Source organism: Phytophthora infestans, genomic scaffold (genome assembly GCF_000142945.1).
Source record: "Phytophthora infestans T30-4 supercont1.68 genomic scaffold, whole genome shotgun sequence".
NCBI lineage: Eukaryota > Oomycota > Peronosporomycetes > Peronosporales > Peronosporaceae > Phytophthora > Phytophthora infestans.
In genome coordinates, this window is record NW_003303691.1 from 449,279 (window position 1) to 467,962 (window position 18,684).

Below are 18,684 nucleotides of genomic sequence, written 5' to 3' on the forward strand. Positions count from 1 at the left end.
AAAATACCACAACTGTCGCTGTCTTTCTGGATCGGGTCCACCTACTTCCAGGACTGAGTAAGTTGTATCCTTCGTTGCCTTCACTAAAATCTTCGCCACTAGCAGATGCAACGATTTCCGGTGCTTCTTGCCATTCATGCTGTCGTACACTTTGACTTGTTTGGCACCTCGATCGATTACTATACCACTCCAGTGAACACCCCCAAGATTAACAGGCAAAAGAACGAAATCTTGCACTTCGACTCCTCTAACAATAGAGCAGAGTGTTTTGTCACCAACGCCACTCTCCTCATCTGTTGGGGGCAACATCACAGTGATGTTATTCTTTTACTTCGCGAGATACACAGTGAACGCACGCAGCGCGTTATCGTTCAACCAGGAAGAATCTCTGAAGCGAAACAAGTCACTGTACGTCAGGTCAAACCCGAATCCGCTCACTGCAGCATAAGGCCAAGACTCCAGTAGGTTCACGGCTGCAGTTTGCGCTGGGGCTGGATCGTCCACAGCAGCCTTTACAGATCGGGTAAGCCAGGAGCAACATAACACTGCTTCCCTGCACGCGGCTTGCAGATTCCACAAGAACTTCATAGCCTCCAACTGCTCTCGAGTGAAGCGACCAACTTTTTCAATGGCTACTACGTAACAAGCCGCATTATCCATTTTTTCCCCGTCACTGTTCAATTCAATATGTTCATTACTTGCGAGCCCCTGTTTCAGCTGATCTAGTGCGTCGTCAATAACCGATTCCGCCAGTCTAAACTAAACTCTATCTGGCACGTATTCCATATCAGCCGACCATTTGATCACAATCGTTTTGTTTCTCGACTTGACTTGGTATGTTGCCAGATACGACCCCACCTCACGCACAGGTGGCAGAATTTCTTGAAGGCTCGCAGAAACATCACAGACGTCGCTTTCACGCAGCAGTGCCCTGAGTTTCATTCCCTGATTGTACTCTTTGTGCGCAACTCGTGCCTTTTCCTTCATCACTGAGCGATTTAATTTGGGTCGTCCCACTCGCCTGACATTGCCTGATAATCTCACAAGCAGGGGTGTCGAAGCTGTATTGCAGTCAGTGATTGTCATTTGCGTCCCAGATTCAGCTACTTGTGTAGCAGACTCAGCATCGTATTCATCATTGTCCTTTTCATTTGACTCGTTCTAGCTACCATTAGGCGTCCCTGTGGTATCGGGTGGATCGTTACTGCTGTCACCAAAGCCCGAAGCACTACCCGTGTCGTCATCACTTTTGTCCGGCGTGTGGGGTCTGGTTTGTACTACCTCCTCATCCGTTATGTGACCTTGGCGCAAATTGTACCACCACGTCTCCATTGCTTCTAATGCAGACTCAAACTGATCATCTGGAAAGCGCGCAAGCTCACCACCAATTCGTACAAACGCTTGTTGGGCACGGCGATATTTCTCTGCTTTACTCAGTCCAGAAGCCTCAGTCGCTGTGCTTCCCTTCGCCTTGAATATCTTTGCAACAAACGGATCGGCAACCTCGGACAGTTGCTGCAACTGTAGACGGCTCTGTCCAAACCATCTAGCAACAAAACACTGATGTTAATAATTAAAACCTGGAAAAACCTGGAAAAACCTGAACAATACCTGGGTGCTATGGCGGCGAAAGGTACCACGAACGGGTGGCCGCACGACTTCTTGTACGTCATGGCATGCCTGCACGGAAGCTTCATGGTCTGGGAAAACTCGCAGTCACACGTCCAGCCTTCCTTCTCCAAAAGATATTCGTGGTCTCCATGCCGTACAGTTATTGTTGCACCATTGTCTTTGAATACGTAGCGTTCGGCAAGTGTTCTGTCTACCGAAATGTCGTATTGAGTTTTGATTGTTGGTGATAATGTGCTTCATCTGCGTGAGAACAAATTCTTCATAGGTGCCAAACTTCTTCGAGTTGCGAATCACATTATGGAGCCACTTTATCACATGGAAATGACACAAAAGAACACGAGCCTCTGGCAGCTTCTTTCGAATCACATCGATTTCTTGCATGTCCTTATCGACAATGACAATACGCACGAAACGCCAATGCTCGTTCGCTCGTTATAATGATCCAAGCTTTTCGCCATGTGCCAATCGGAGTTTGTCTCCATCAACGAGTACTGGACGGGCTGACCTTGACCAAATTGATCCATTGCAACGATACTCAGAAGCTGGTAGTTGTATCTATACAGAAACCCTGGTAATATCTGGTAAAAACCTGAAAAAAACTGGAACATTTTTCACCAAATACTATGAAGAAACTCACTTGTTCGTCTTGTGTGTGCAGTACATCTGGAGCACCTCTGGGAAGCTGTCCTGCATCGCACGCATGTGCTCACTCGAGAACGATATCACTCCGGTGTCGCCGTGCGCACTTTCGTTCACCGTGGCCACATTAGCTGGTGACTCCTGGTTAAAGTCCAAGATCATCTCTGCAACAGCGTCATCATCAGAAAGATCAACATCTAGATAGATACACAGTTCTTAGTTAGTCAGGACATTTCCCACCCAATAACACACTAGCATAACTTACCTGACTTCTTCATCCTAGCTATCAAGTTGCGAACATCATCCATGGTGACAGAGTGATTTGAGCTGCTGCGAATGTAGTCGTAAATACTCGAGGTTCCAGCTTGCGCATCCACAAGCAACTCAATCCCGGGCATAAGCGGTGAATCAGCAGGAACCTGGCGAATACCTGGATAATACCTGTAAACTTCCTCGGAGACGAAATGGTTATGAGAGTACACCTCACGCTTCATCTTGATGCACCACGTGCCATCGTCCTTCTTCGAAACCTGGGCCAGCATCTGGAACGGACACTCTGTGCGGCGCAGCGTGTGAGAAGTCCTCTTACCCGACGATCGTTCACGCTCCGGCCAGCCATGAGGGCAAATATATTTTCGCTGAAACGGTTCCATTTCTACGGGCACCAACGGGATCTCAGAATCAGGGCGACCATTGTAGCGTACTTGTGCACGGAGGTCAGCATTACGGCGCGAAACTCGGATCATCTCTTTGATCACAATCTTCTGGCGCGTCGAATCCATGTACTGCTTCAAACTCACTTCGAGGTCCGCCCAGGATTCGTGTTCCGCCTTGAACGGGGGGGGACGCCTGGACCAGCTCTTCGTCTTCTACCATGGAAGCCGACCTCTTTTTGCCTTGCCGGTTCGCACCGGTCTGCCGCATTTTGTTTGTCTGCATAGTATTCTCCTCCCGGTTTTCTTGGTCCGATGCCTGGCTTTCTTCACCCTCCTCCTCCTCCGCCGGCCCCTCCTTCGAATCTCTTGACGCTTCAGAAACACATTCTTTGGCACCTTCTTCGTGCCCTGGTACCTCCGCCAGAGCGTCCGCTGAATCACCATCCATTCCCTCGCTGGCACTATCTTCTTCGTCGACTACAGCGTGAGGGCCAAACTGGCCACGAATCTCATCAGCACGCTGGCATGCTTGGGATCTCGCCGCGCGGGTACGAGCGTCCATTACACCGGCGAGCCGGGCTGCCTCCATTCTGCGAGCCTCCTCCTCCTTGCGTGCCTCTTCCGCCATCTGCGCCTTGATCATCGCTGTCTTGTGCGTTCGCGCCATGGTGGGGTCTTCCGAGGGCGCTCCGGTGTCCTCCGGGTGCGCTGCCAGCCGTCCGCCACGTGTCACGCTTCCCCCCTGGAACTGAGTGGCTGAGGCCAAAAGAAAAATTACGGTAAGAAAAACGGTTTTAGTTACAACTGGAAAATACGTGGACGCACACCTGGAAATTCCCTGTTTGGAAAAACCTGGACGCGAGGGGTGCCGAATTTTCTTCTATGTATTATACAGTACAGATGAGCCCTCCGGAATTATAGACTATTACTATTAATATTATTATTATTATTATATTATTATTGTCGGGAACGAGCAAGCCGTTCATGTACTATTTTTCTCCCTAGTCGAGAAATCTGCCTGAATAAATAACGGGGTTTCAATTAATAACCTCGCAATTTTTATAGTCAGGAAAGATTGAGGGAGATGGGATAGTGATGGGCAAGGTACTGACAAAACAATCCAGGCACTGACTTTGATTTCAATTTAAAAAATGTCGCGCAGTAGGTGATCCTCCTTCGCTTCAAGCCCTACCTGCCGAACTTCATTCCTACATTTACATTCAAGCTCACTAGCCGACTGCGTCCACTAAGTAATGTCCGTGCTGAGAAGCTACTCCCGAACACTACCGCCAAGATCCAGACGCTGGATCAGGGAATCATCAATAGCATTAAACACTACATCTTATCGCAAAAAATGATGTTCGTATTGGATCGCCTAGGCGAAGGTCTCGGCAACCAGTACAACGTCGACCAGCTAACTGCACTGCTCTGGTGCGAGGCTGCATGGTCTAAAGTGAGCGCTTCCACGATTCAGCACACTCTGGTCTCATTCAAAAGTCGAATCTTCATTTATCCTAACTTAATTCAATACATGAACATAATCCGATATCATAGTCTGTTTCTACTGTAGCTAGGGAATTGTCAGCTTATGCAATCTCTTTCTTAATTTATATCAGGCGTTCCTTATTCAGGCAGATTTCTGTATAATAATGCTGGACGAAAACGCGTACTGTAGTACTGTATGAAAAAAAACCACATTTTTCAGGAGCGACCCATTGGATTTGCGTCTCCGTCGTGCGCCACGGACCGTGGCCCACGGTGGCGCACGCTTGCTTCACATCAACTTCCGGCTGCGGCCTTTTTGAGTCGCCGCGTTCTTGCGAGTAGCAAGTTGCGACCACAGTATTTTTCATAGGGAAACTGTAAAGCGAAGGGAGCATTGAATGTAAGAAATGGTAAGAAAAAATGGCTTCACCACTTAGACACCGATAAAATGGTCAGTCATCTCCCATATTGCACCGGTCAGAATTGAAATGGGCCCATTTTCATTCATTTTCTTTGCGGAAGACGGTTAGCAATTTCCGAAATGGGCTTACCTGTTTAAATATACAATTTTAAAAATGCACCATAAAGATTATGTAGCCATTTTTGGCCGAAAAATGTCAGCAAAAAAACTCAATTCTACCCCATCCCCCCATTGTGTGCAGTGGTCTTAAAAAAGCGACTGACTGTAGGCTATTTATACAGATTCAACATCAGCTTTCTGTTGCTTCAACATGAAGCTCAGGAATCTAATGCTGAGATGGACGCCCGCGACACAACTTGTGCATCCGGCAGTGCAACAAAATGCTGTCTGATATCAATAAGAATAATACAGTATAATTATACTTGTTTTATACATGTTTGATTAATTAGAGTACCTGTAATAAAATAATACTCGTATTTTAAAAACATACCATTTACATGGAGTACCAGCATGAAAGTACAGCAAACCGAAGCAAGTGGACGATTCTGGAGCTTTCGGCGACAAATTTCCACCGACTGCTGGCCTAGCACCGTCTTCGAGGCAATGCCACGTTCAAATTGAACGGTTCAATCACGTTGCCTTCCCTCGTGCTACCGATCTTTTGCAGGGTCAGCAAGCTGTTGAATGTCGTCTGTGGCTAATAGCCACTGGCTATTGCATGTATGTACAAGTATTTTACGCGCCACTCATTACAACAGTCCAATACACACACCATGAGGCCTCAAGTAAAAGAATCTTTGTTCAATTACGTTGCGAGTCGCAGTGTGATTCGCTCGAGCGTGAGCGCAATGTGTTTGGTGGTCGGGAATCACAGCAACGGAGCCCGTGGACCCTCTTTGCCACGGTAGGTGATTCAACAGCAGGGATTAATTTAATATGTATGAGGCTTCAACCAAGATTCACTGCAACTCTCGACTGGAATCTACACGGTCAAGATGAGCTACGGTGCACGAACGAACCATCACAAAACTTCCCTCTTCAAGCACACGAATGCTTCAATGACGAAGTGCTCCGTACATGTACATGTACCGTACTGTAGTACATGTATATAAGGCTTTCCACTGAGACCCGTAAGTTTTCGCTACCATCACTTCATCATTCTGCATTTTTCCTTGGTCCTGCACATTCATCTTACCGGTAACTACCAGCAATGGCCAATCTCAAGCGCATGTTGGCGCTGTGTGCTGCTGCTGTCACGCTAGCAAGCGCTGCTACTCGCTACGAATATAAGACTGTCGATGTGGACTACAACTTCGACGAGAACGAAGACTCTCCACGCAGCGTCATCATGATGATCCCGGACGGCACTGGTCCCAACATTTTCACGCTGGCACGCACGGTGCTTGACCCGACTCTTGAGACCCGCCTACATATTGACCCTCACCTCATGGGAACGGTGCAGACTCACTCGTCTACGAGCTATATCACGGACTCCGCTTCGTCCGCGACGGCCTACTCGACTGGTTACAAGACGTACGACTCGGCTATCGCTGTTGACACGTACGAGCAGCCTTTGGGTACCGTACTGGAAGCCGCTAAGGCTCGTGGCATGGTGACAGGAATGATCGTAACGTGCCGGGTAACGCACGCGACACCTGCATCATTTGCGACCCACGTGATCGACCGCGATTCCGAGGACGACATCGCTTCGCAGTATGTTGCGAACAAGAACCTTGACTTCTTGCTTGGCGGTGGCAAGAAACACTTTAATGAAACGATGCTTGAAGACCTGAAGTCGAACGGCTACACACTGGCGGACAATTATCAGGACCTGCTCGACTACCAGTCTGCCAACGCCGAGACGGGCGCCCTTCGCCTGTTTGGTCTGTTTAACGATGACCACATGCTGTACGAGGTTGACCGCTTGCGTGAACTTGCTGAAAATAACTCCACTACCCGTGAGCCCAGTCTACCGGAGATGGTGGATGTTGTGCTAGGTCTTCTACGCAAGAACGAGCAGGCTAAGAAACACGGCTACTTCGTGATGATCGAGGGATCTCGTGTTGACCACGCAGGTCACTCAAATGATCCTGGTACAATGGCGAAGGAGGCGATTGCTTTTGATGAATCTGTCGCTGTAGTGCTCGACCATGTGGAGCAGACCCCCAACACGGCAATGCTATCCGCTGCTGATCACGGTACGGGCGGTCTCACTCTTGGACGGGGGCCCGCTTTCCCGTATGCCTGGTACCCAACCGAACTGCAGCTCCAGAACATGTCAACGGAGGCCATGCAGGAACAGCTCGAGGTCGTTCTCGAAGGAAACGACTGTGCGAGTGGTGCCAACGACACGTGCAAAGCTGCGTTGCTCACCTCGTCCAAACATCTCCTAGCCAACTACACGAACGTAACGACGGTCTCGGACGAAGAAGTGGTTGAGCTGGTCTCTCAAATTGCCACAGTTGTCGACGAAACGCGCGACCTGAATGACGTTATGATCGAGTTGGGCCACGTGATCAGTCTGCGTGCTGCTATCCACTGGACCACCATCGGCCACGTAGGCACGGATGTGAACCTATACTGCAAGGGTCCACTCATCTTTGAGCGCATGTGCAAGGGCGTCCACGAGAACACGTACTTGAACAAGATGATGACGACGTTCTTGGGTCTGGAACATCAACAGGAGCTGGAGACGATGAAGCATCGCAACATTTCGGTGCTTGAAAACCCACTCGCTTTTTGACAAGCGCAAGACTGTGAGTGCTAGTGGCTTCTTCACGTAGTATAGCATAGCGAATAAGCTTGCATGCTTCCAGCAGCAAGACAGATGAATGAATTATCGTATTTTTGTTTTAATGCCGCAGACATCATCCTAGTACTACTGAAGTATAGTACTACGCACACTGTACCCGGCAAAAAAAACTTGAGAAACCAAGCTGTTTGTATTGCTAGAGAGCTGAAACTTTCCCCCAAGAAACCGATGTGCTTTCCGGAGTCACAAGTGCATTTTCAAACACACGCGAAACATCGTCCAGGCTTCCCAATAACTTCAGTCCAGGGCTGTGAAAATTAAAATGTTAGATTAATCTTGGCCTGAAAACATCAAGAATGAATTATTGAGTTAATTGCCAGAATTGCCAGAATTGCGGCGGATTGTAGCTCGAACTTCTTCTACAGTGTACACACTCCACAGTGAACGGTTGCAGTGCAGGAAGACTAGCGTCTCCAGAGTGACGCGATCCATACTCTTCCTCACGTCACTAAATATAAGCTTTGCACGTGAAAAAAGTCTCTCGCACTCATTCGATGTAGGCGGTACGTACCCGACGTCGACATACGCACTCCGCTTCGTTGTCTTGAGCCTCTTGAGCGCTTGAGCTGCAAATGACGGACCTTCAGGGCTCTCTTCAGCTTGATCTTCATCAGGGCTGCTGGTAACACGAAACGCCGCACAGGCAGCTCGCTCAGGTGGCGTGAGAGATTGACCTCGCTGGATCTTGACCAGACCGGATTCGAGTGCAGGGTAATTGACGATTGCGGCGGTTGGGGACAGTCGGGGTTTCATTTTCGGGTATTTGGAAATAGCGTGGTCGAAAAGGCGCCGAGCGGCGGATAGCGTCAAACTTGTACCTTGAAGAGTCTTAGTAACCGACTCAAAGTTGGTCAAATCAGCAAGTAGTGAAGTGACGCGAATGTTTTCCGAGCGTCTTAACCAAAGCGGCTCCAATTCCGAAGCAGCAACGGTTTCGTCATCTAGTGAGCGCAACACCGGTTCCAGTTTCGTGTAGCGTCGCAGCATCTCGTACGTACTTGACCAGCGTGTATCATTGCGCATAACAGGCGAAAGACTCGTGTGGGAGCGCAGCAGCGCTCTTCCCTTGATCGTACTCAGCTTCTTCATCAGGTTGTGGACTTTATCAATTAGTCCTTCGTCTTGCTTCATGAAGTCCTTCACTGCCAGTGCAAAACGATGGCTAGCGCACCCGATTAGCGGGATAGCTCCAACCCGACGGCCAATACACTGATTTACACTGCAATTGTCACTAACCATGAAGGCTACCGACTCCCATGGCTGCTTGTAGCGGCTCAAGGTGTCCGCGATCAAGTCAAACAGACTTTGAGCGCTTAAATCACCCTCATCCTCCATTGGGCTAAACGCCAGCAAAATAAACCGGCGTGAGTGGCACTCCAGGTCATCTTGGTAGTCACTCTTTCGGGGGACTTCAATACTGTCCTTATCATCGAAAACAGCGTAGATCGCAATAAAGTGTCGTCCACCACTTGTCCATCCGTCCAGGACGATACCAAACCGCGTAGGCAAAATCTTAACGATGGACGGCACAACGGCGAGCATCATTTCATCCAGATACAGCTTTAGCGTTCTGGCTTAAGTGCGAGGAAGCTTGGCATTTTGACGAACCATTTCCCGCTCACAAAACGTTAGGGGTAGACAATCCATCACCGTCCACTCAATCCGGCGAAACATATCGGTGGTGGCTTGATCAACAAGACGCAGCGACAAAAGGTTCTGTGTCCGAAGTGCAGCTTCGGCGTCGGTTGCGTAGGTAGGGTGGTAGCGCTTGAGATGGTTAATCACATTAGTGTAGCCGTTAACGGACTTGATCGTCTTGGAGCAGCTGCTACAGCTGTACAACCCAGGCGTCTCCTGGGTCGTGAGAGTGCGGACAAGAATGCGAGTTTCGAGGGGCATGGTAAATTGCAGAATGACTAATGTGCTAGTATGCGTGGATGAATGGATTCAGCGTCTTGTTAGCTTCCTTCTCGGCTTTAAAACTACTGGTTGTCAAGGCTTGAGGTGAGTAGCACAGTAAAAAACAATATTTTTACTGTGTCTGCTACTGTAAAAATTGGGGAAACTGTTAAACTTAAATTTTGTACTACCAATTAATAATTAAATTAAAAAATCTCAATTAGTTGTTTTAATAATTACATTATGAGCACCCCTGCATCAAGTCTGCATTGTGATGCACCCTGACAATTCGCCCATTCTCGCTATCCCACTCGAAGTGGACAGCTCCGCGCATCACGAGCTGCTTCCCCAAGAGCCTCCGCGCAAGCCCAGCTCGTTCTTCGCTTTCGTTGTCGTTAATCAGATGAGGGAATGCGTGATGCAGTGTGTTTTCCGTGATCGTAAGTCTGCCGAAAGTCTTCCCGATCACGAGGCCGCCTTTGTTCTCCAGTGATATCAACTGAACGTCAATGTCTGGATGAAATTTTGACACGAAGCTCCAGTTTTCCATCAGTGCGTCCGCGCCGTAACCAGCTTCACTCATCACGCTCGCCGCCATAGTTGAAAGCAGGAAACGGCTTTGAGCGACGAGGATGTCACCACAAGCGCATAATTCTGAGTCGACAAATCTGACGATCTTACGCCGTAGCGGAACATACGGAAGTACTCAGCTGCAACGTTCCACACCGTTGTGTTGGACATGAGACCGACCGAGAGGACTTCTCTCTGCAGCTTGAACTGCTGTACCTCCTCTCGGAGCTGCCGGATGCTCGTCTCCAGGTCCTCCACTTTCTTCAATTGCTTCATCTTGTGGCGCGCCTGGTGCATGCGGCTGCGCTCGCGGCGAAGGGCGGCTTTGTCTACACGTAGACCATTTTGTGGAGATGATGAGTCAGTGGTGACTTGGGGAACATGGTGTCCTCTGGCGGCAGCTGAAATTGCCAAATGGACACTTGGCAACTGGCTTTTCTGCATCGAGAGGAGGACGCTGGCATCGCTTGGAGGCGCGTACGATGGTTTCCTGGCGCGCTGCATGACGTCGCTGATCACGGTATCGCTGAGCACATGGCGGTTTGGCGGGTACAGCGCTCTGCCCTCCATTGCAGGCGGACAGCAAGTCTCGAAGTGTTCGGTTCTTTTCGTGATTTTGAGTAAGGATTGGTCATTGCCAGCTGATCCTGAGGTGACGATCATCATACCTTATAGAAACCAAGATACCGGTACTTGTGTATTTGTTGTTGTTGCAAACTCGCAATAATTGATTGCGTTGAAGTTGAAATCCCATCGACAATTTACAACTCTATCATTCTGTCGAGCAAAGATATTATAGCTCGCATTATCAATAGCACTTCCGTGTACATGTACGATGAGTGACCACATTTTGATAAGCTTCAGATAATCACTTAATCTCTCTCTGTCTTTTGTAAGGCGCCACTCAAAAATACCTTTTTTGCAAGTTGATTTACCGGAAGTTCCTCCGCTGCAATGACTCGATTTAGATCTTGGTCCAGAAATGCTGATTTTAGACCGAGAAGAGCGTTCTCAAAAATCTTGTGATTTTCCGGAATGGACTTTGCCATACAGTTTAGCACAAAATCCGTCACCTCACGAGCTAGTGGGTCAGTTGGCAGCTCGGGCATCGGCGTGTGCGGAGTTATAACATAGCAGGTTTGGAGCAAAGCAAACTCGCTCGGAATCAGCGGGTGGTGGTGAATTAAGAAAAATCCGGTCTCTTTGAAAGCTGCTCCTTGTAGAAATTGCCCTCCGAAGAGCACGGGGCGGACGTTGGACTGCCAGACGATAACGTCGCGAGTCTGTCCTTTAAAATATCGCTTGATCTGCCGTGTATGGAAGATCACAGCCTTTGATTCGTCAGTGTAAAGTTCTGTTCCACAGCTTTCAACGGATGTATCGACGGTTGAATACAAGATCTGACACCAAAAGTCAAAACGGCAAAAAAATATTAGCCAATGTACAGGCGAATTACAAGCCACCATTAAGCCAATCGACTTACACGGTTAAAGTGGCATCGCGCGGAGGGACGGACACGCTTGGAGACGATGTCCCATACAGCCTGTCCGGTTTGCTGTGTGGGAAACGGGAATATTTTCGTGCCAAAAACGCGGGAGAAAACGTGTCCTTCTTCATCTATCAGCATCTCCGGCGTAGTGCACGTCGAAGGAGCTGTTAGGTCAACGCAGCACCGACTAAAAACTATGTCAACTTGCTGGTAACTTGCGTCGGTGCTCGCAATCAGCTGATCTAAATTTCTCTGGGTGAGAATTTCTGCGTCGTACGCTCGAAGGTATTCCACTGCTTCAGGATTCATCGAACGTGACCTCTGCAAAATAAAAGTATGATATCAGCTACAGGCAGCCCCGCCAGCTCGATTTAAAACGTACTCTGTCTAACGAGCACTGATGGAGCAGATCTTGTAGTTTGGAGATGACGTCGCCGTTCGCTTCGACCATAGCTTTGAGTCGTCGGTTTTCTCTTGTAGCCATCATACGTTCTGAAACCTGCTGCTGAGCTGTCGCCATCCACACACTCCGAGCGATATCAGCGAAATGTGATTGCTTGTATAGGCTCGAGCTGTTCTCATCCTGCGCAACGACAGCTCGGCGCACTTGCTGGACCGCTGCTAATTGCGTTTCTAGATCCGCTGCCTCTGTCCTCAGGAAACGGAGTTCTTTGCGTTGTTGTTCCCGTGCGTGGTTCGGATTATAGGATCCGTGTTTCTTTTTCAGTCGTACTCGGGTTGTTCGTTCTTTTTTTAGTAGATCAATGCTGGTTGCAAGCTGTGTCGTAGTCGTTTGAAGGTATGACGTCGCAAACGCCACTGCATCATCACTACGAGTCGATAAAAGCCCCTCCTTCTCTTCGCCTTCCGGCCGGAGGAGCTCCTCAAGACTCACCGCGGATGGCACAGAAGTGGCCGACTCTGTTAAACTAGGCAACCCGACCGACAGTTCTCCTGTAAACTCGTCGATAAACGAGAAAGCAGCTCTCGATGATCGTCCATTTTTGTTGGTACAGCGTACCGGAAAGTAGAAAATTAATTTTCCCGATTTGCACGGTCATTTAACCTCATCGTCGTAACTTACGACATACTTACAGTATTCATTTTTTATGTCGTAAGCTACGACAAAAACACAAAATGGCTCGAAATCAAATATCAAGTCAATTCTAAGGGGCCTTCAGAAAATAGTACTGTATAGCAGATCCCAAGTGCTAGCAAACTATGGGGGTAGGTCGCACTAAATCGCTCGCATTTTGAAGAGACCATTTTGGAGTCTCTGCAAATTATGACATCACAAAATCAAATAACGTCGTCAAACCAAATATAAATGGACAGCAGGTCGCGCGCCGCGCCAACATCGTTGTAATTACATCACAACAACAAACATTGCAATGGTCCGAGGAAGGGGGTGGACCACGCTTGAGACGCTGTACATGCTTGGGCTTGTAGAAAGCGTACTTTAGGAGGGCGGCCGCGCTGACTGGGACGCCATTTAACCGTGTAGTTCTTAAACTCAGCACATACGAAGCAGGTGGCAGCAACACCACCACTACAAAGCTGCCATAAAGCCCTTCTTCGTAGATCTTCTGCTACACCGCTCCTTTAAGCTACCTCTTTGAAGGTACAGCAACAAAACCTTCCTACAGCGGCGTTGACGTGTAGCTGATATTGTCGCAAACGCAGTATTTACTGCCATCGGCGAGGTTCGAGCTCCTGCAGCCAGGCAAGCTAGTAGCCACTTTGTCTGATTTTCTTTTAGAGATTTGAATCGCAAATATCGTCACAAATGCACTTGTTGCCTGCATTTCTGCACGCAAATGCCTATTGAATTGTGCTTTGCGTCATTTTCTGAAGGCCCCTATTGGCCGATTCCGGACAAATTCAGGACAGGCGCCATACAACTCGATTGTGACACTGAAAACATTATATACCTATCCAGCTTCATTATTTACTGCGAGCTAAGAGCTTGATATTGCGCTGGTTGAGAAGAACGTAGCTCCTGCCAACGCTTCCTGAAAAACAAAGCTTTTGTGGATGGCTACCTACCGTCGAATGTGCGCGTGCGTCTGTGTCGGTCCGCGGGGAAAGGGGGGGGGCATATTTTGCAAGGCGTCTGGTACAATACTAACATGATGTTGACTGCAGCTTTTGCATCTGCGCGCTTATTTTGTTCACGTTTACCCTTAACCGTCTGTTTGTATACCAATTTAGCACACAACCGGCAAGCGTAAACGCAGACGATGGGGCAGGAAGCACCGAAGACGGAAATGCGAGGAATGCCGCAGGCGTATTCCCAGCAGGACTTGCTCCAGATCCAGCGCAAACCAACTTGGGTACAGTATCCTCTAGTCGAGCCAGTCGGTCGTTAATTTGAGCTAACTGCTTGAGAATGTTTTCCATGGTGGACGTCAGGACAGCGTCACTCCTAGTAGCTGTGCTACTAACTTGTACGTGGTTTGTTGTGCGCCAGCGCTCTGTGAGACTCTCACCCCATCTATAGCAAGTAGCTGTACTGATATTACATCCAAGACGACCGTTGGTAGCGGTGATCGCGCGATGGAGCTGGTACTCGTATCGGGTTAGCTGTGTTGCGGTATTGGAACTCGCGTCAAGAACATCCATCAATAGTGTTGCAAACGTGGCATCGACGACATCAGGCGCAACATTGTACCGCGTCTCCGGGGCCCGGATAACGTGCTGAAAGAGTTCATTGCGGAGGCTCACCAGCTGACCGTATTCCGCAACCGAGAGACGCTCTCTCAGATCACTGATAGTCGGTGTCGTAATAGGTAAGTCTGGCGATTCGTATCCCGTTACTATCTCACCAACTCGCTGCTCCTCTTGTGTGGTCCTTTCTATATAGGCAAAAGCTTTTGTAAGAAATTCCAGCAACCAAGTGCCCCTCGTTGATATCAACTGGATTGCCAGCTTAGGGGATGCGTTGGCGTAGGCTGCCGAGCCTCGTCGGAGTGAGTGGCTCGTCATGTTTGGCGTCATAATTTGCTGCTGCAATGCTGACATGGCCTTCACTGTGTCTCGCATTACTTCGTTAATATAACTTGCAATATTTGATCGTTTGCGCTCTCGTGTTTTGGGGGTTGGAACCTGCTCACTATCAGTGGTACTGCAGGCTCTCCCAATAGATTACTGCTGTCTCCCGAGTGTAAGTTTGGTCTCCGGGGAGATCCTAAATAGCGTATCTTGGCACAATAGGGAACGGGTACTCCGAAGGATCGTCGTAGCACATAAAGAGCTGTCCAAACTCCTGTAGCATACACCGCTGCCAGCACTATCATATGGGACGCATAAGCACCTTTGCTCTGGTCGTACGTGCTATTGCACTTCAACGTAGCTGGAGCAACCAGACCTAAATCGTAACAGGCCCACACCGACGCTTGCGTCAGAGCGCTCAGCAGCTTGTAGATGGCAATGCATCTGGCATACTAATCGGCTGGTAATACTTGGTAAGATTGTCCTTCAGCAGCGCCTTAGTAAACATATCGGCGGAACTATGTTTTCCGTCGCCTTTGTAGATGTCCATCAGGTCGCGCTTGGCTTGATCACGAACGAAGTGTCATCGAAGCTTGATGTACCGAGGTCTGCTAGAGTACGTAGATGCCTTGGCCAGTGCAATTGCAGCGTTGTTTGTAACTCTTAATTTCCATCTGCTCTGCACATTGACTAAACGAAGAGCTTCGTCCAGCATGTTAACAATGCCACGGCCTTCCATTGAGGCCTCGCAGGCCGCGACGTATTTGGCCTCGGCTGTGGATTGTGCAGTGATATTCTGCCGTCGGGCAGCCCATGCCACTGCACCTCCAGCAATGGCCAATACGTACCACGTGACGCTCGTACGGGTTTCTGGGCCATTGACCCAATCTGCGTCGCTGTGGTTACTTTCCACGATCTTGTTTGTGACTTCGTCACTTGCAGAATATAGAATGCCCTTGCTGGATGTTGCTACAAGATAGCGTAAAATGCACTTTACAGCTTTGCAATGCTTCTTGGTCTATTTACCGACCAATTGGTCCGGATAACCGACTTGGAAAGCAATATCAGGACGTGTCCTTGTGGCCAAGTACATTAGAAATCCGATAATCGCCAGATAGTCAAGTAAAGGTGTATCACCATCTTCGGTCCCGTCATTCAGTCGGAATTTAGCGTTCGTTTTCGTTAGTGTAGCACTTCCATTAGTTTCGCCATAACCAAATCTTTCAAGTACTTCTTTACACACTCTCTCTAGCTTGATTCAGATGCCTCTCTCATTTGCTCCACTTGTACGCCTAAGAGCTCGCGAGAAAGTCCTCCGTCCTTGAACCCGTATTTCTCGTCGAAAGCAGCTAATGCAGTTGTCTTGTACTCCTCCGAGTTCGTCGCGAGAACAACGACATCTACGTAGGCAGGATGAGAGTATAAAAACATCTTAATAATACACAGCTCGGTTTCCGTGCTAGCATAACCCAGAGACTTCTGAAAAAAAACTTGTTGACTTCCTCGATACACTTAGCAACAGACTGGTGTAGCCCGTACAGTGCATGCTCTACGCGGTAGACCTTCCCTTTCGGGCAAGGAAACCCAGGGATTCCACGCACGTCTTGCTTGATTTTGATGTTGGTATGCAGGTAAGCAGTGTTTGATACCCCCTTCGTATAGAATCAGGTACAGCTTAGCGGCTACTGCCACTACTACAAGGAATGTTAGCATCCGACTGGAGTCTTTGGACTAATGACATAGTCAATGTCAAACTTCTGCGAATCACCACGACCCACAAGACGAGCACGCCACTTGTCAACGATCCCTTCCAGATCAGTTTTAGCACAATATTTCCACATTATACTCAGCAAAATAGCCTTGCTCGGCATTTCCTCCTCGAAAATCATGACAAACACGCCTTTGAAAACGTTGCCTCCACTTCTCGATGAATGCCCTCCAGCTACTCTTCGCGATGTGGGGAGCGTACAGCCTGGTTGTAGCGCTTAGGAATCTACACGTCTCTGCTGTGCCACTTCTTCTTCCTAGTCATTGAGTCTGTAGCTTGGTCTCTTGCACAGTAGCTAGCGAAAACATGGTAGCCATCGAGTCTCTTTGGTAAGCGACGCTCAGCCTCACTGCGAAGTATCATCCTCCGTATCTGACCATCTAGGTCGTGTTGTCGTTTCAGCTCGCGTAAATCTTCCAGCTCTGCCTCCAGCGATGATCGCTGGAACCCTGTCAGCGTCTCGGGTATCATACAGACGTCCATCCCGTTGCCTGCGTCGGTAGCACTCATCATCGTCTTCATCATGTGGGTCAGCATTTGGTGTGCCCTTTCGCACGGGTTGAGGTAAGAGCTGTGGGGCAGTTTCGGCAAGAACTCGATGCCCTTCTTCTTGTACCACAGGTCCACCTTGGCATTGACACCGCCTTCTTCACTAACTGCCTTGCACACTTTGTCATTAGGGAGCTGACGTTCAGCCCACTCATGTATCTCAGTATTGCAGCGCTCACCTCGAATGCTCTCTTTGACTTCAATGGGTGCACGGTGGTAAATCGTGAGTAATCGTCTATTGTGATTAATACTGTAGCTTTGTTTCGGAATAGTAGACCCGCAAATATCCCCTCGTTCCTTCTCGTGATCTCGCGATCCAAATTCTTTCGGACCGGCGGCTTGCGCTCCTTACCAATGTGACATGCTTTGCAATCGATGAAGCGTCCCTGGTGGGACATCATGCCCTTAACCAGGTCTCTATCGACCATCACTTTAACGAATTGCTTGCAAAGTGTGTCCAAGCCTTTCATGCCATCTCTGGAGATCAGTAGCTCTATCCGCAGCTGAGATGCTTACTCGTGGTTGTAAAATATCTCCCGTAGAATGAGGAATCTCCGACTTGTTAGTGTAGTTGGACTGAAAAGCGTTCTTGGCAGTGAACGTGAATAAACCGTATATGTCACCTCCCACGTCAAGCATTTTCTCGTTACCTTTTCACAGCTCGTACACTTAGTTGCCAGACGGTCCGTGATACTCAACTGCGTATCCTTGGTCTTCACCTTGCGTGTGTTGCAGGAAGTTCCTGCTCTTCGGAACATGGAAGACGTCTCGAAGTGTGAGGACCAGGCCCACCTCGCCTCGTTGCAATACGAGCTGTACAGTTTCATGTCCTGTTGGGCTTGCGGTAAACCTCTTCTTGAAGCCTCTCACACACGCTGCGTCCGACGCGAAAGGCGAGCAGTCACTGAAGTATCTGCGATCCGTGGCCACATGCACGTTGGCTGCGTTGTCGAAGCACCACTCCGACACAACGTAGTTCACGTCACATGAGTCAACACTCACGTGTACCGATAGATCCGCGTTTGTCAGCTTCTCGTGGAAAGAAGACGTCCGAGGTCGTCACACGCTGCCGCTCTACAGCAAATACGTTGGAAGTATGCGTCGCTTCCGCGGGGGTCGCTCTGGGCGCTGTTGCCAAGACGTCTCGTGTACGTTGTCTTCTTGGTTCCAGTATCAGGCGTTTGTGCTGGTATTTTCATGTTGCAGTCCCTCTTCAGATGTCCAGGGCGGTGACAGTGGAAACTGTTCCCTTACTGCATATCCAGATTCTTAGCTGCGACAGCGGCAGCATTCTCTGGCGGCAGCATTCTCTGGCGTCAGCTGTCTGGTTGCACTGTTGTTCCTCGTGTTCTGTTGTCGCTGCGACCTCTCCTTCGCACCCAACAGTTGTGTTTGCGTTGGGGGTAGCGCCTGTGTTCGTAGCATTCAGCTCCCGATCACACTTATTATAGCTAGCCATTCTGAGAATCTGGTCTCTCATCTTTTACGGAGTATTGACCTCGGACGCACCGACCTCGACCAATCCTCGCAACCGGTCGAGCCGTGGGTTAGACGGCAACGACATCATCGATTTATTAATGAAGATGGCGTCTCGCACGTCTGCATTCAGCGCTGCAAGCTGAGCTTGAGAAGGAACATGACGTTCACATGCTGACGTACATCCCATTCAGGCTTGGGCCTTGAAGTCTGAAGCTTGTTGAATAAGATAATTTTCTGGTTGGTACGTGTGGCGTCATTGGTCTTGCCCTCATACGTATCTTCCAGGTACTTTCA

The 18,684-nt window shown here is 49.0% G+C and overlaps 4 protein-coding genes across 4 annotated transcripts; 3 read left to right on the forward strand and 1 right to left on the reverse strand.

The window, feature by feature from the left end:
• Positions 1-4,022: 4,022 nt before the first annotated feature.
• On the forward strand, positions 4,023-5,224 carry PITG_18082 (uncharacterized protein; the record flags this gene model as incomplete). The annotated part of the gene is made up of 4 exons (XM_002997666.1): positions 4,023-4,031; positions 4,093-4,380; positions 4,544-4,568; positions 5,115-5,224. 4 exons carry the CDS (start codon positions 4,023-4,025, stop codon positions 5,222-5,224), a joined length of 432 nt encoding a protein of 143 aa, XP_002997712.1.
• A 784-nt stretch (positions 5,225-6,008) lies between these two features.
• PITG_18083 (alkaline phosphatase, putative) lies at positions 6,009-7,576 on the forward strand (the record flags this gene model as incomplete). Its single annotated transcript, XM_002997667.1, has 1 exon — positions 6,009-7,576. The coding sequence occupies one exon, from the start codon at positions 6,044-6,046 to the stop codon at positions 7,574-7,576; it is 1,533 nt and encodes a 510-aa protein (XP_002997713.1).
• A 2,226-nt stretch (positions 7,577-9,802) lies between these two features.
• Positions 9,803-10,390, reverse strand: PITG_18084 (uncharacterized protein; the record flags this gene model as incomplete). Its single annotated transcript, XM_002997668.1, has 4 exons — positions 9,803-9,808; positions 9,867-10,001; positions 10,077-10,161; positions 10,218-10,390. 4 exons carry the CDS (start codon positions 10,388-10,390, stop codon positions 9,803-9,805), a joined length of 399 nt encoding a protein of 132 aa, XP_002997714.1.
• Positions 10,391-13,843: 3,453 nt separating this feature from the next.
• PITG_18085 (uncharacterized protein) lies at positions 13,844-14,553 on the forward strand (the record flags this gene model as incomplete). Its single annotated transcript, XM_002997669.1, has 2 exons — positions 13,844-13,936; positions 14,467-14,553. 2 exons carry the CDS (start codon positions 13,844-13,846, stop codon positions 14,551-14,553), a joined length of 180 nt encoding a protein of 59 aa, XP_002997715.1.
• Between the last annotated feature and the right edge of the window lie 4,131 nt (positions 14,554-18,684).